Source organism: Anastrepha ludens, chromosome 2 (genome assembly GCF_028408465.1).
Source record: "Anastrepha ludens isolate Willacy chromosome 2, idAnaLude1.1, whole genome shotgun sequence".
In the NCBI taxonomy this organism is placed as follows: domain Eukaryota; kingdom Metazoa; phylum Arthropoda; class Insecta; order Diptera; family Tephritidae; genus Anastrepha; species Anastrepha ludens.
The window spans coordinates 32,519,918-32,536,658 of record NC_071498.1 but is presented as its reverse complement, the minus strand read 5'-3'; the positions used below and the strand labels follow the sequence as shown (position 1 = coordinate 32,536,658).

At 38.3% G+C, this 16,741-nt stretch overlaps 3 protein-coding genes across 6 annotated transcripts in view; 1 reads left to right on the top strand and 2 right to left on the bottom strand.

The window, feature by feature from the left end:
* Window positions 1-208: 208 nt before the first annotated feature.
* On the bottom strand, window positions 209-10,188 carry LOC128867996 (transmembrane protein 216). Of its 3 annotated transcripts, none has more exons than XM_054109686.1 (3): window positions 9,999-10,188; window positions 9,525-9,883; window positions 209-1,469 (listed from the first exon to the last, which is right to left on the bottom strand). In XM_054109686.1, the coding sequence occupies exons 2-3, from the start codon at window positions 9,781-9,783 to the stop codon at window positions 1,276-1,278; spliced, it is 453 nt and encodes a 150-aa protein (XP_053965661.1). In that variant the 5' UTR covers window positions 9,784-9,883; window positions 9,999-10,188; the 3' UTR covers window positions 209-1,275. The 3 variants fall into 3 exon arrangements, with proteins under 3 accessions (XP_053965661.1, XP_053965670.1, XP_053965652.1); XM_054109695.1 differs by having other exon boundaries at window positions 10,091-10,141; XM_054109677.1 differs by having other exon boundaries at window positions 9,525-10,188.
* The window catches only part of LOC128868009 (uncharacterized), a 26,585-nt gene continuing 11,224 nt past the window's right edge, over window positions 1,381-16,741 (bottom strand). Inside the window, exons 3-4 of one of the 2 annotated variants that reach the window (XR_008455047.1) lie at window positions 15,473-16,426; window positions 1,381-1,469 (exon numbers count right to left, since the gene is read on the bottom strand). Coding sequence is in view for 1 of the 2 variants with exons in the window: in XM_054109707.1 (XP_053965682.1) it covers window positions 16,233-16,426 (194 nt within the window). In the remaining variant the exon portion in view is untranslated. Of the gene's footprint in view, window positions 1,470-15,472; window positions 16,427-16,741 lie in introns of those variants that run through there. The other variant, XM_054109707.1, reaches the window with a different exon arrangement.
* LOC128868018 (cyclin-dependent kinases regulatory subunit) overlaps window positions 15,339-16,741 on the top strand; it is a 19,980-nt gene continuing 18,577 nt past the window's right edge. Inside the window, exon 1 of the mRNA XM_054109724.1 lies at window positions 15,339-15,533. The gene's annotated coding sequence lies outside the window, so the exon portion shown is untranslated. The remainder of the gene's footprint in view (window positions 15,534-16,741) is intronic.

Sequence of the window (16,741 nt, the reverse complement as noted above, 5' to 3'; positions counted from 1 at the left end):
TTTCCATTTCAGCTAAAACTTGAAAACAGGCATTTCTTCATTTGCATTCTTCTTCTTCTTCTTACCTCTGTAATAACTTCTAATTAACAGTGTCATCAATGGCTGTTGGCCAACATCGCAAAATCGTAATAGAGGGGCAAACTTCTTGAACAGGAAGGGCTGTAGCCTTGTTTGTTTCCTTTGGAGGCTTTCAATATTTTTTTACTTGTATAAAACGCTGAGTTTAGAAAGTATGTTTGGATAAATAAAATTAGTACACACAATCTAATTCACTTTGGTTTCATGCAAACTTTACTAAATGAAAGCAACAAAAAAAATGTACTAAGGGGGCGCATAAGTTTTGCCTTACACTGAATCTGTGTGCTTGAATTTGTTTGTTACTTATTAATTTTCATAATATTTTTTTTGTTATTTTTTTTGTGGTTTCTGAATTTTTTCCTTATAAAATACATACATATGCACTTATGCCTTTGTATAACAATCAATTCGACGTTAATATTCCTTTGAGATGTGCGAAAGAAAAATCCTTCAAAGTCGATAACATGCACATCTAGAATATTGTAGGTTGTTTTTTTTTCTTAATTAAATAAAAAATATATAGTGTCTAATACAATATATTCTTTTTCATTTACAGTTTATCAATTTTTGAATTTCGTTAAAGTTTCCTTGTTTAAACTTCCTTGGGTTTAGCAATATTTTTTGGTTTTAATTAAACATACATTTGCATTACAAAAAAAATTCTCTTAAAAAGTCTGAAAAGTATTTCTTGTTGTTTCTGTTAACACACTTCTTCACACTATTTCGCTTTCGGTACATACATATGTATGTATGTATATTATGTATATACTTCCTTTGGCGTTACAATTCACATACATATGTACATATATAAATTTTCAAAATTTTTTCAATACATAGTTTTATTTCTTATTTTTTTATTTAATATGTTTTGTTTGTTTTTGTTTTGCTTTGTTTTTAATAAATCTTACACTATTTCTTATTTACTCATTTTGTATTTGCATTATTTGATCGTTTCCTTTGTATATTGCTATGATTTCTTCTTTTTTTCATTTTACATTTATTTATTTCTTTCGTAAGTTGTTGCATTTTACTTATTTGAATTTTTTTACATTTACATATTTATGTGTTAGTTTTAGTTTTGTATTTGTGTATCTGTGTAGTTGTGTATTTTGTTTATGTATGTATGTATGTATGTATATAATTTTTCTTTGCGTTACATGTTTACTCTTATTTTACATTTTTATAAACCTTTTAGTCCTATTCATAAGTTACTGGACGACATAGTGAAAAAACACATAGTATTGCATACCAAACTTCGGTCAGATATAAACCGATCATTAATGTACAAAGTACATATTCCAGCCGTAGTTTATATTCTTGTAGGAGGAGTATGTAGGAGACACCGAAAAAGCATGGAACTGTTAGAAAAACCGATAAAATAACTGGCCAACCTGGAAAAATAGAAACAGAGTAAGATAATAAATATGATAATATTAATAATTTAATAGAAAAATATTTGGTAAGGCAATACCATAAATATCTGTAAAGGTAAAGGGTGTTTTTTGAGAGCTTGAGAACTTAAAATGATAATGCGAAACAGAAATATTGTTGCAATTATGGCGGCCGCCGTAGCCGAATGGGTTGGTGCGTGATTACCATTCAGAATTCACAGAGAGAACGTTGGTATATATACCTATATTACATATATATAATTGACGCGTACACCCTTTTTGAGCGTTTGGCCGAGCTCCTCCTCCTATTTGTGGTGTGCGTCTTGATGTTGTTCCACAAATGGAGGGACCTACAGTTTCAAGCCGACTCCGAACGGCAGATATTTTTATGAAGAGCTTTTTCATGGCAGAAATACACTCGGAGCCATTGCCTGCCGAGGGGCGACCGCTATTAGAAAAATGTGTTTCTTAATTTTGGTGTTTCACCGAGATTCGAATCAACGATCTCTCTGTGAATTCCGAATGGTAGTCACGCACCAACCCTTTCGGCTACGGTGGCCGATGGTTGCAATTACTTTTAATTTAATCTGGTAGATCATTTTATGGCATTTTTTTTTTAATATATGATTACCAAGCAGGCTTTAGAGCCAGGTTAGGTTAGGTTAGGTTAGGTTAGGTTAAATGGCTGCCCTAGCTTAGGGCACACTTGGACAAATATTGAAAATTGGTCCGTTGTGATGCCATACATGGGAGGGGAGAAAGTAGAAGGGAAGTAAGAAAGAGCCTTGAGATTAGAGACAATGAAGACCGTGCATTTTACGACGACGCCGACGGTGGCTGATTTGTGTTCGTAGTTAGCCGCAACAAGCTACTGATGAACTTTATCAAATTTATGATATTTACACCCGCTATATCCGCAGGCGTAGCGAAAAAATGAGAGCCCAGATGTCTAAATCTTTGCCAGACGAGAGCAGGGCAGCTGAGAAGAAGGTGTTGAGATGATTCCACCTCGTCCTCCAGAAAGCTTCTGCAGAACGGACTTGAGGCACTCGGAGCCATTGCCTGCCGAGGGGCGACCGCTATTAGAAAAATGTGTTTCTTAATTTTGGTGTTTCACCGAGATTCGAATCAACGATCTCTCTGTGAATTCCGAATGGTAGTCACGCACCAACCCTTTCGGCTACGGTGGCCGATGGTTGCAATTACTTTTAATTTAATCTGGTAGATCATTTTATGGCATTTTTTTTAAATATATGATTACCAAGCAGGCTTTAGAGCCAGGTTAGGTTAGGTTAGGTTAAATGGCTGCCCTAGCTTAGGGCACACTTGGACAAATATTGAAAATTGGTCCGTTGTGATGCCATACATGGGAGGGGAGAAAGGAGAAGGGAAGTAAGAAAGAGCCTTGAGATTAGAGACAATGATGACCGTGCATTTTACGACGACGCCGACGGTGGCTGATTTGCGTTCGTAGTTAGCCGCAACAAGCTACTGATGAACTTCATCAAATTTATGATATTTACACCCGCTATATCCGCAGGCGTAGCGAAAAAATGAGAGCCCAGATGTCTAAATCTTTGCCAGACGAGAGCAGGGCAGCTGAGAAGAAGGTGTTGAGATGATTCCACCTCGTCCTCCAGAAAGCTTCTGCAGAACGGACTTGAGGCAATCCCAAGTCTCACGGCATGAACACCTAACGGACAATGTCCGGTAAGGATACCCACCAAATTCGAGAGCTGGGGCTTTGTTAGCCTTAGGGGTTCCCTCGAGCGTGCCCGATCTACCCGTGGCCAGAAGGATCTCGCGACCTTGCACATTTGCACACTAGCCCAGCGCTCGCTGAGTTGACTCGAAGCCCATCTTTCCAGGAGCAGACCACAGGTTCTTAAGGGAACCCCAATTCTATCATTTCGCGACGAAACCATCTCCAAAGTTCCCTGTCTAGCCAGCTGGTCGACGATCAAACAGGGCTTCATAGTCATGCAAACCTTTTGAAAAACTATATGAATACGCCATTGACATTCACTGTCTATTTATCGATTTTCAGCAGGCATTTGATAGCATAGACCAAAATAAAATAAAATACTTGTTGCAGTCTATAGGCATACCAACAAAGCTTCTTGAACTTGTTATTATGACCCTTACAAATACGACAGCAAAAGTTATAGTGCAAGGAGAATGTACGGAACCGCTTTCTGTTGCCTCAGGAGTTAAACAAGGAGATGTCCTCTCAACGTTGATATTTAACCTAATGCTACATGCAATACTAAACGAAATAAACCCGAATAGAAGCATCTACAACAAGCCATTCCAAATGTGTGCCTATGCCGATGATATATTTATTAATAATGGCAAACACTAGAAATGAGCTGCAGGCTGCGTTCAAAAAGCTGGAGAAAAGAATACATCTAGCTGGACTGATAATCAATGCAGAAGAAACTAAATATGTATATGGTCCGATCAAGATCAAACATTGTATCCAATGATCTGGAGTGTGGGGCATACATATTCCAATGTGTACATGAGTTCACCTACTTGGGCTTACATTATCAGCCAAACAAGACATGTCGGTAACAATCAATGACGAAATAAAAATTGCTCAGATCTAAACTATTATCGCGTGAGCAAAAATTAAGAATGTTTAAAGCACTGATACGACCTGTGCTTACATATGACAGTGAACTATGGACGCTGAAAGCTAACGAGACAAAACCGCTAATGTGTTTTGAAAGAAGAGTGCTACGAAAGATCTATGGTCCGCTTACACTGTGGAACAAATTCAGGTTAGCAAAAATTAGGTCCATTCTGAGAGTGGCGGGTGAAAATAGAGGCGAAATTAGAAGACCCGTATCGCGCCGTTTTTTTATGTTAATTCGAATTTTTTTTAATCGGCCTTCGAAGTTTGCAGTCAAATGCCGATTTTCAGTATATTGTTTCATAAGTACCACAAAAATTTTCGAAATCAATTTTTTCAAAAATTTTAATTGTTGCAATAATTTGGCTTTTACAGATTGAAAAAATATCAATTAGTCGACGAGTTATAGCCAAAAAACCATATAAACAATTTTGCTCCGATTTCGAACTTCGAAGGCCGATTAAAAAAACATTCGAACTAACATAAAAAAACGGCGCGATACGGGTCTTCTAATTTCGCCTTTATTTTCACCCGCCACTCTCAGAATGGACCTAATTTTTGCTAACCTGAATTTGTTCCACAGTGTTAGACTGGCAGATGGCACTTATCGCATTAGGCGCAATGCGGAACTGTAAAACATGGTTAAGAAAGAAACTATAATAAGATTTATTAAGTCTCAATAACTTACAGGGTTTGATTGAAAAGTAATGAGCCTTATTTTTTTTAAGCAGTTTTATTAAACCTTTTGGCTTATACAACTAATATTCTTCAAAATAGGACCCTTGAGCGTCAATACACCGCTGGTAGCGGTCCTTCCACTGCAGGAAACATTTTTTAATCTCATCCGCCGGAATCGTGTTCAATTCGGCTGTCACAGTTTTTTGGATCGCCTCGATGAAGTCGAAACGCCCCCCCCCCCCCCCCCCCCCTTCAGCTTTCTTTTCAGGCGCGGGAACAAGAAGAAGTCCGGAGGGGACAGGTCTGGGACGTAGGGAGGGTGGGGAATCCCCATCTTGGCCAATGCAGAGGAAGGCGGTGTGCGCCGGCGCATTGTCGTGATGAAGGGTCCAATTGTTGAGGAGGTCGGGCCGAACCCGGGCGACGCGGTTTTTCAGCCGAAGGAGCACTTCGTTGTAAAATTCCGCGTTTACAGTGCTTCTTGGAGGTACAAACTCCTTGTGGACGATGCGTCGAGAGTCGAAAAAGATGATCAGCTGCATTTTCGCCACTGCAAAATCCTAACACACTCTTAAAACAGCTTTCACGCGCGTATCAATGTTGACTGCACCGGCTGTTGCCAGCGAACTGGGACCGATTTCTAGTGGAAGCGGAAGGTCCAACGATCATTTTCCCCCACCAGCCGATTCGGTTGATCGCTTGGCAGACGCTCCGCGCGGGAAGGCTTATTACTTTTCAATCAAACCCTGTAGATGGCTGAGACATGTGGCTAGAATGACAAGGGAGCGATCAACGAGAAAGGCACTAGATCTTCGCCCAATTGGAGAAAGAAAAAGAACCTGTGAAGAAAGCAATGTTTCACCAAGGACTCTGACTCTAAGAAAAATAGGAAGAAGCTTTTTGGAATATGATATGCATAAGTAAGTCCGTCGCTGCTACGAGTTACTTGGTTGTTCAACAAGTTTTGCGGTTCGATAAGAAAAACACAATTTTATGGTTTGAAATATACTTTATTATGAAGTATTAGTTACAATCCAGCTATCCAAAGAAATTAAATATCTTGGAGTAATCCTCGATAGTAAACTCCTCTGGAAATCACACGTTGCAACAAAGATATCCAAAGTACTGATAGCCTTCTGGCAGTGCAAGGGTGTTTTTGGGAAAACGTGTGGTCTTTCTCCTAGCAAGGTCCTATGGATCTACACGGCTATGATAAGACCTATTATCACCTATGAATCAGTGGTCTGGATGAGACTACAACGCACTGTGGCCATCTGTTGCACCGGAGCTTTTCCGACTACTTCAGGCCCGGCATTAGATGCTCTGATTAGTCTAGCACTACTTGATGTTTTAATGCAAGGAGAGTTCAAAAAGCAGGCTGCGTTCAAAAGGGAGCGGGACAGAACTGCACTTTACTCTTGGAATGCATGCATCTGTGTTTCATACGGACGTGTATGGTGTTCAAGAAGCGATGAACTTTGTTGTGGAAAACAGATGGAGAGGCAGATCTACATATATGTGTCTGCAGCGATAGCCAAGCTGCGCTCATGGCCCTAGACAGCCCCCCAACCACTTCAAGGGTAGTCAAGACCTGTAAATTCATGCTAAACTATGTCGATAGACATAATAGCCTGATGCTAATATGAGTCCCGGGACACGTGGGTGTCGCGGGTAACGAGATCTCTAAGTCTTGAGCCAGAATGGACTCTGTGGCCAACTTCCTTTGCCCGGAGCGCGTTCTGCCACTTCCTTCTGTAGCCATCAAAGCCACGGTTAGCAAACGGGTTACTCTAACCACAAGCGAGAAGCTGCAGATGGACAAAACTGATGTTACCTGTCATGTCTGACCGACTGTCGCAGTTCTTCCTGTCACTAAGCAGAGGAGACTGTAGGCGGCTGGTTGGACTGATGACGGCTCCTTGGCGGCTCCAAGATCTACTCAGATTTCTTCGGATGTCGAGTAGATTAAAAAAAAGAAAACCCGAGTGCAGTACAATGGACGTAATTATGTCTGAGTGCTGTACTTGCTAGTCTGTCCCGACAAAAAAAACGTACTAGTTATTCAAATTCAAAAAATTTTCATAAAATTTCAAACTTTATAATCAAAGTTTTTAGACAAATTTTGAATACTTAGAGTTATAGCCCATTGAATTTTGGTATAATAAAGTGCAAGTTTGAAGTGGTTCGTAATATAAATTTCTTTTCTGGTGGTCAAAAGTTAAAGTAATTTTAAATCGAAATGGTCACCATTTTCTTTTACAAAAGCCTTCAACAATTCAGTTATTGCAGCACGCACGGTTTCCATGCATATTGGCATCGTTGCTCGAGCCAAAGATTGTTTAAGACTCTCCAAATTTCTGCGAGGTCTTCGAAGGGCCATGTTCTCCAATTCTGTATACAACCTGTAGTTCCATGGATTCAGAACTTCACTTCCAGACGACAAATCTTCTGCGGCTATGAACCTAGGAATATTGTTTTTAAGCCACTGCTGGGTGGTTTTTGCCTTATGGACTGGAGCGTAATTTTGCTAGAAGATCCAACGCTCTGCATTGAAGAGAATACTGCTCAATTGCTTCACCACCACTAAAACATCCTCCTGAAACACTTTTGCCCCGGTCTTAACCCGTTTTTCGCAGAAATGAAGAGATGTAACGCCTTCTTCATTTAAAGGTGGTGGCATTAGACCAACAACAATGTTTTATACGTTTCATTGTCAAAGAAAAGTATTGGCAAAGCAGAAAACAAAGAATGAATTCGCCTTGTTTCATTCTCCGTCAGCCGAAGCAAGAATGTATCATTGCGTTCATACATCTCGGCGGCGCGCGGAATTTTCAATGCTTCGGCTGACGGTCTTTCCACCGCTTTCAATCGGCATAAAGTAGTTTTACTTTTCAATTTTTTTTACAAGTTCACCTGTTCAGCTGACGTATTTTTCCCCCTCTAGCAGCTGACTATTTTTTTTTATTCTACTAAATGTCAACAATACATGAAAAAAATTTCAGCCAGTATAAAATGAGTTGGTAGAAATTTTTTTTCGACACGTTTCGTACCCTCCCAAAATCACACAAACTGCGGGTGCGCCAGCTGACGTTCACTTTCGTTATACATGAAAGCTAAATCACAAGTATAGTCAAGAATTTAACGGTTTAAAAACGCAGTCCTTTTCAGTGGTGAGACTAATGAGCCATGTGAGTCAAGTCAGTGATGCGTCTTTACCCAAATCAAAAAATGGGACCGATACAAATTGATGACTAATCGGTACTAAGGATGAAGATTAAAGAAAAATCTTGCATATGGGAATAAATGAGAAAATTTAGTAAAAACAACTTGTCGACCAAAAATGTATGTATATTGTCATTAACGGAGCAAAAATCGGTTAAAATAAAAATTTAATTAAATGTAATTTTAAAGTTTCAGGGCGGTTTTTAAGAGACGAACAAATCATTCCAATTTATTAGTAAGTCGATTTCTGCATGATGAGTTTCCACACTTCCAACATCCAGCAGGTGAACACGCAATCACTCTCTATGCACTTTAAAATACTTAGTTCGTAGGTTTGAATGAAAGGGTGGCTCATTTGAAAACTAACCAACTGTCCACTTGTTCTTATTAAGAAAATTAAAAATTAAAGCCGCCACCTTGGCTTGCTGTGTTTGTTTGTCAGGCAGTGGCACACCGCAAATTAGTTGTTTTTTTTTATGCATCATATTATTGCATCAGTATGATCAAAGGTTTATTTGAAAAACTCTCTATTCAAGTTTATCAAATGAAGGCAAAGCTTTTCGTAAAAACCATCTGCCATTCAGAGACGGCGTGGATCACAAATTGGCGAAAGAGCCTATAATCTTTGAAGAATGTGTTCGCCAGTCTTATATTACATTAAACAACTACTGATCAGATCAGTTATTCGCAATACATGCACAGTGGGTCGGTTAGTTAATTTTATAATGGCAATATATTTTTAATTCACGATCATTTGCATATTCTAAATTAAAATTTTCACTGTTTATTAGATCGTACAACACAATTTTTCACCTAACAGAGAATTCTCAGGTTCTCCAGATCAATTCGACATTTCATTTAAGCTGCATGCACTTGAAAGTTACTCATACGACACGTATTACAAAGCATGAAAACTTCGATTTTCGGCTGCGAGACCTACAAATTCTTAATTCTGTATTATTGAAAGTAGTTGATGGGCTGTACTGTATAAATAGTTTTTTTTTTAATATATTTTGAATACTTAAATTTTTTTTGAAAATTTTGCTGCATTTCTATATGAAAAATAGGTGGTGGTATGAACAACTTTCTGATCTTTAATTGAAATTACGAATTGATTTAGAGAAACTACGTACGCAGGAGTATTTTATTAAAATCTTATATAGATCTTTCGCAAGTATGCAACCAGAAACTAGATTTTATCGTGCGGTGCTAAACAAGATGGCGCAAAATTAATCATCCTATCGGCAGATTCATAAAATATAATTTTATCATTTCAAATTATAATTTTATATTTTTATAATTTTTGCAAATAACGGTGACCGCTGCAGTATACAAAAAGACAAGCAATGAGCTCTTAAAGGTCAAAATAAAGATTTCCGTCACTCAGAATCTTTTTTTTTTTCAATTTAATGAAAAAGTTACTTCAAAACAATATTGTTGCTGATTAATTTTGTGCCACCTTGTATCTATATTTGTACACACATATCGTATTTTAGTTAAATGTTAAACAATTTTCATACTTTTTTCGGCTAGTGAACCCTTGCGTCCGAGTATGATGCGAATGGTCTCTAAAATGCAAAAACCGATCAAAATACCCGAATCTCGCGCCAGAACGTTGTTCGGGTATGATAGATTGATGGCCTTCAGCAGACCCATACTCAGTTCGCAGCAAGCGAACATTCCAAAATAGAAAGAATTCAAATATATAAGCACTTCATAGCCGAGACTGGGATTGGCTTTCTTCGGCACATGAATCGGTGGCTTCTTTGGCGGTGGCATTCTGCTACAACGCTATGTATTGCGAGCTAACTCGCTAGCTCCTTGAGAACACTAAACAATTCCAGTTCGTCGATTTGCGTGTGTCTTGTCTTTCTCCATGCTTCACAAAAAAAAAAAATACAATACAAAACAAAATTTTTAAATTTTCCGTATACACTTAACGAAATAAAATTTTTTTGCACTTCATTATTATTTTAATTATTTGGTTTGTTTACAAAAATAGCACGGCAGCTAACCAACATGTCTTGGCATGTGTGACAAATAATTCAAAACTTTTGCTTCTGGGTATTCAAAATGCGTCGCTTACAAGCTTCATAGCCGTGTGTACTTTTTGTCTCGGCGCGTATTTATAGACTGACCACGGCATGTTGGCGTTGCACCGAATGTTGCACATTCAATTGGTACCTTTGACTATGTATTATATCAGTATCGGTCGGCCGATGAAAGTGATGTCGCTCTATAACAATTCACAATAAGTATGTGAGCGATACTTAAGCGACAGACATTACATGAATACCCTTGCATGTTTGCATGTATGTACGTATGTATGTGAATGTGACTTTTTGGCACAATTCTGTTAGGAACGTCATCAAGGGCGTTCATTCACCCTACAGACACGTGAATTCGTCTCAAAGTTACGATTAGCTGTGAGTAATCTACCGGGCCTAGGGATACCCTAAATTTCATTATTCCAAGCAGAATTCCAGCTCTAATAAATTATGTCAGACATGAACCTAACGCATCAAACATATTACGGCGCACAAAAATGCAAATTCTTAACTCCAATGTAAAGTCGATTTGTTTTTGTGGTTGTGAAACGTGGAATGCGACGTGAGCTGACAGAAGCTCATTACAAGTTTTTGTAAACAGATGCCTTCGAAAAATTCTCAAAATATTCTGGCGAAATATTACCTCGAATGCTGACTTATGAGCCAGAACCCAGCAGAAGCCATTGCTATTAGAGATCCGAAAGAGAAAATGAACCCCCAAGGAAGCCGCAGACGTGGAAGACCAGCGAATACCTGGAAACGATTGCTGGAGTCAGATATCCGCGCTATGCAGTTTAGTTCGAATGAAGTTAAAGGATTGGCGCAAAAAAGATCCGAATGGAAGCAACTCGTTGTGGTCTTGTGTTCCACACTGGAGTTCTAGAAATTTATGATGATGATGAAACCTTAAATCTAAAAAAAGGAGTATTTTTTTAAAATACTACTTAATAGACGTCCAATTATTATATCGGTTAGGGTTGTAAGAATGGAGAATAAGATTTGAGGACGTTTGGGAGTAGTTAAAGCACCATTTGACTTTATTACAGGTAAAGAAATTTTTGGTGAAATTCGAGATATCACTAAAACTCCTCAACCCTTGGTTTTTTCAGTCAAATCCTGCCGCTGTGCCCACATTTATCAAATACTTAAAGAGTTTGTTAATATCTGATTATTAGTAGCAAAAGAGCGTCCGGAATCAGTATTAATAATTTAACAATTACGTGATGGATACACCCTATAGAGGACTTAGCATCACTCCGGTCAATTGCAGCTGCCATAGGATAGATGGTTTTGATGAGCAGCTCTTTCAAAACAAAAATGCACTCGGTGGCGTGCAATTACTTGTTGAAGGGTATCCACTTTTAGAAAATAGTTTCTTGATGTTTTATGCCCGACATGCTGAGAAGAAACCAACAGCCTATTACTCTGACCACTGATTGGTTAAATATATGTTCACAATACAATAAACCTACAAGAGATATTTTTCTTCGAATACTCCAAGAACCCCAGACGCTGCAATGAACGTTGTTGTTGTTGTGTGAGTCTTTTAAACCATTGTTTTAATTTTTATTTTACCTTAACTGTCTGATCATTTCAATGTACCACTTCTTGGCAAGGCTAATTTTCAATAGACTCAAAGAGTAAGCGATTCTTACTAAAAAACTTCGACACTACAGTCTATACAGATGGCTGCAAAATGGATTGTGGTGTTGGAGCTGGCATATATTCTAATAGATTTAAGATTGAGAAATCTGTACGACTTCCTAATGCCTGCAGCGTTTTCCAGGCGGAAATACTGGCAATAGGGAAGTTTGTAGGCCACTAATCGCTGATTTCTCTTTAAGGGCAATATAGCTATTCTTTTGGATAGCCAAGTTGCAGTCCAAGCACTGGATTTGGCTACAAAAACCTCTCAACTGGTGAAACAAAGTGGGAATATCCTTACCACCTCGAGCGATAACCATAACGTGACCTTAATCTGGGTCCCGGGGAACATTGAAGGTAACGAAATGAGCTGATGAACTGGCAAGAGGGGGATCTGCCATGAATAACGTTCTTACAGATTAGGTATACACATCACTGGGTGCAATCAAGAATACAATTTCCTCAAAATTCCTCCGAATCGCGAATTTTTGATAGTGAGTCCAGACGACATGCAAAATTAGCAAAACTTTATGGCCCACCTGCAACCTTAAGCAAACGTCAACACTGATAAACATGAAACGACGGGACACCTGGAGACTCACGGCAGTCATAACAGGCTTTTGCTCTGTCGGAGAAAAGCAGCCAAAAAGGGCCTCCCTCACAACACACACTGTCACAGTTGGAAACAACCGGAGCAAAAGGAAACGATTTTCCATTTCCTCCTGCTTTATGGAAGGAATGGTTTGACCCTTGGCAAATCACTTTTTGAGCGTCTCGAAAAACTGTCTGGCTTAGACGTCAACAGCCTGAAAAGGTTCTTAAACCGCACAGACTGGATATAGTTATGCTGTAAATAGCCGTTAAACAAGTAAGTAGCGAGGACATGGCAACAAAGAGGTGCGGAACGAATTACCACTTAAACCAATCAACCAACCACTGGATCACATCATTTACGAGACCTGCACATTTGCAGAGGGCGTACTCTAGTTTTTCATCGCCCAGCTCGTAACAACGACAGACGCTTGATGCTACTAATCCTACCTTCCTTAAGTGACAAAGACTTCGTAAGGCCTCTCTATCCAGGTTTAAGAGCTTATTAGTGTTCCTTTAAAAGGAAGGATACATTTTTTTTACTCCCCTCTGCCATGGACTTGTCACTAAGAGCCGTATGAATTAACTATTTCCTTTGAGTCAGCTTTGGTAAGCCTGCAAAAGTGTTCTGGTCCATGGAATTTTCATGTGGCGCCTAGGCAGTTCGATTTTTCATTGTCGTTATGACCTTCATGTCTGCTACCCAGCTCAGCAATACGGTGCAATACAATTAAGAACAGTGAAGCATTCCTCAACGAGCTTAGATGTCATTGTGTGAGGCTGCAGGGCACACAGGGCTGCCTGATTGTCTGACAATAAACTGATGCGCCTCGAAGTAGTTTCTACTCGTAGGCATTCTCTGCCGCAAATTGATCTCCGCTTGAAAGATTGTGAGATAACCGCCCATTGGTATCGATCTTTTACATGTCGGCATATAGATACCCGCACTAGTTCTACTATGCGCAGGCTTCAACTCATCAATGTTCAGACTTCGGAGTCAGCACCCGAGCACCCGAACTAAAAGAGATACTTTTAAATCTTTGAAAAATCTTTATCGCAGGATTTCTAAACTACACTACAGGATTTTTATGAATTTCATTGCGATTTCCATGTGTCCTGTAAAATTTCCGATCCCTTGCCAGAAATATGTATTGTTAAGTCTTAGTGCTCCTAGGATAGCCTTCTTCTCTACTACGATAGCGAGGGGAGGTACTCCTATAAGTACACTGAGTGCATGCATTTTTAGGCTCTTATTGCCCCAATTGTGCTAATGTCCCCTTATAGTTACAATTTGCTTAGGTGCTGAAGGATGATAGATTGCCAAGTTTGGTCTTCAACTATGGTGAAAAACGAAATTGTGAGAGTAACTTCTGCATAGAAATAAAAAATTTTCTCATATACTTGGATCTCACAAAATGGATCGGACTAAAACAACAATAAGGCATCATACGAGAAGAGTGGTAGTAAAACGGCAATAGTCGCTAATTAAGATTATTTCAATAGAAATACTTAACGACAACAGCAACTTCTTCTACCACGTCACATAGGACTCGACCAAGGATGATAGATTACCAGGTTTGGCCTTCAGCTTTGGTGAAAAATGAAATTCTGAGAATAAGTTCGGCTGCTACGTTACAGCCACAGAATTCTCAAGGGTGATAGATTAATAGGTTTGACCATCCGAAGCAAAATTGTAAGAGTAACTTCGACTGCCACGTCAACAGACAATCGGCAGCAGAATTCTGTTCGCTCATTTCACACGTATTCACACATACTTTCAGTCAGTCCTCCTTCGGACAGCACAGGAAGTAATATGAGAGGAGATTGTGTTGATTTTTCTTTTCGTACATTACTACCACTACCTTATTTTATTCGTAAAAAACCGCCCTTATGACCCATGTGGCATTAGATAATCAGCTGATTCCTTCAAAATTGCCGAGACCGGTTAACCGTCTTATCTTCGTCTCTATAAATCTTTTCACCACGAAGTTAGTGCGATTTAGTGCAGAAAAGTGTAAATTAGTGCTGACACAAAAAACAAAGTTCAGAACAGTTCAGTGCAAAAAAAAGATTCATCAAATACTTTCTGCTGCAGTAGAGTACTCTCGTGTACTCGAACAGATCTTCTATGACACAAAAGCATGAATGATGGCTGTATAAGATGAGATTACCCCTTCGAGTATTCGAGGGGAAAAAATCTGTGAATATTGGTGCTGATTAGATTAAGCACAGTAGAACTAGGCTTCACCTAGTTTTGATGTCAGTTAGTACGAGAAAGAAACGATCAACGCAATAGCCAATCTAGAAGAAGAAGCACATCGTATTTGGAGTATTTGAATAAAGAAAGTGTAATGTAACAGAATATCTAAACAAATTAGTAAAATGTATCGACAGCAAGAAATCTTTTTTTAATAACAACCTTTGGGAAGCCGATCAAAAATAGAATTTTTAATAGCGATTAATCCTATAGCGTTTATTATTTTTTCAAACTGGTGCATTTTATTATACACACACATATATATATATATATACGTATAAATACGTTTGTATGTAAGTTTGCATTTGAATTTATATGCATGTGTGTGTGTGTGTTCTAACCACGCTGCATTTCACGAATGGAGTCATAAAATATTTAGTTTACACAAATTTTTCGCCATTCACAGCTGCAGCCGATTGCATCTGTTGCCTATGCACCTAATTAAGATAATTATTGCACCTTACACTTACACACTCATGCGTTCATTACCTTCTTACGAGTATTTGTTTTGATTTTGTTGAGTATAGCGTTTTTGTTTTATTTCTTTCTTGTTTTTGTAATTTTCTTATTTTTTTTTTTAGTTTTTTTCTTGCACAGTTGCGGCTAGCTGTGGCGGTGGTTGCTATTTTTAATACCTCTGAGGCAATTTTAGCAGCGCATAGAGCATCTTAGAATCTGCACAAGATAGCGCCAATCTAGCTAGCGTATGCAACCCATAGAATTTAGTTTGTGTGTTTTTGGATTCGTGATATGTCGCGTTCGGCAATCAGACGCATCGATTTCACAAGTTTCACAAATCTAACAATTGACTAGTGCACAAATTCAATAAAAGTGTAAAAACGATGGCGAAAATCAGATACCATTTAATTTGCAGCCTAAACGTAATATTTTTATAAATGTGTGCAAAAATGCATAGAAGGATACTCACCTGGTTGGAGAATTTAAATCTAGAAATGTTTCTGCTTTGAAGCACAGACGGATGTTTGTATGTATGTACAATAATATTCTGCACATTCTTCATTATCTCGTCCTTTGTATTATAGCTATCTATTGTGCCAACATATTATTATTATTATTATTATTTTCTTTTTTTTCGCTTAGAATTCACCAATTAAAAGTTTAAAAAATTATGCTAAATTTTGTTCTTCGCACATTGGATAGGTTTTGGGTGGCTATTTGCGTTCTACTCATATATACTTATATATAAGTATATGCATCTACCGCTATAAGTACTATGTATTGCCGTCATCGGTTTGTCATCCTCCGTTCCCCTTTTTCATCTTGAAACGCTGTCCTACGGTTCGGTTGGTACGTCGGCTTCGCTCATTTCTCCTTCTGTTATAATATTTTGGACTAGTTGTATTTGTATAAAAGAAATCATTAACACGTTCATTACTATATTTGTTGTTTCTATTAGAATCAATGTCATCTTGCTAGATTTCGTGTGGATTTTCCTCTAATAGTTGCCTTAAATTTCACTTTCCTTATCATTATCGTTATCGGTTTTGGTGTACGAGTACGTCTTCGTTTACGTTTTCGTGTTGACTTCCGTTTCAGTGTCATCGGTAGCGAGATTAAGATCATTGGCACCTTTGGCATCAACATCGTTATGAGTTCATTGAGTAACATCAGACGTGAAATTCATTCAAATTGAACTGTATCAGTTTTACATAAATTCTTATCGACTGCTAGGTATACGTAACGTCACCAAACATGGTGCAAATGAAGACACCGGCATACACTAGTTCAGCACCTTGGAGGGCTATCATTAAGGCACTCAGAATAATTTCGAGTTTGAGAACGTAGGTTTGAAAACAACATAAGTAGATAACAAGAGCAAGACTGGGCAGTGTTAATATTACGGATGCTGTTGCTTGCCAACCTGTGGGAGGAGAACAAAAATACATAAATTAATTTTTTTGGAAATTTATAAGTGCACGAGGGCATATACATATAACTGCTAAATGGCGCATATGTAGAAGGTGGCGCAAAATTAATCATCCATTTTTTTTATTAACTTTTTTACTAATTAAAAAAACGGAACTCCACAGATTTAAATCATCCATCCTTCTTAAACCAGCACAACCCAATCAACTTAATGAAAACTGCCACAAGGCAAAACATCAATACCATTTATAATTACATACATGCGTGCCATCAACGATAAGATATAATCTGCTATTTTTACATTATCGAC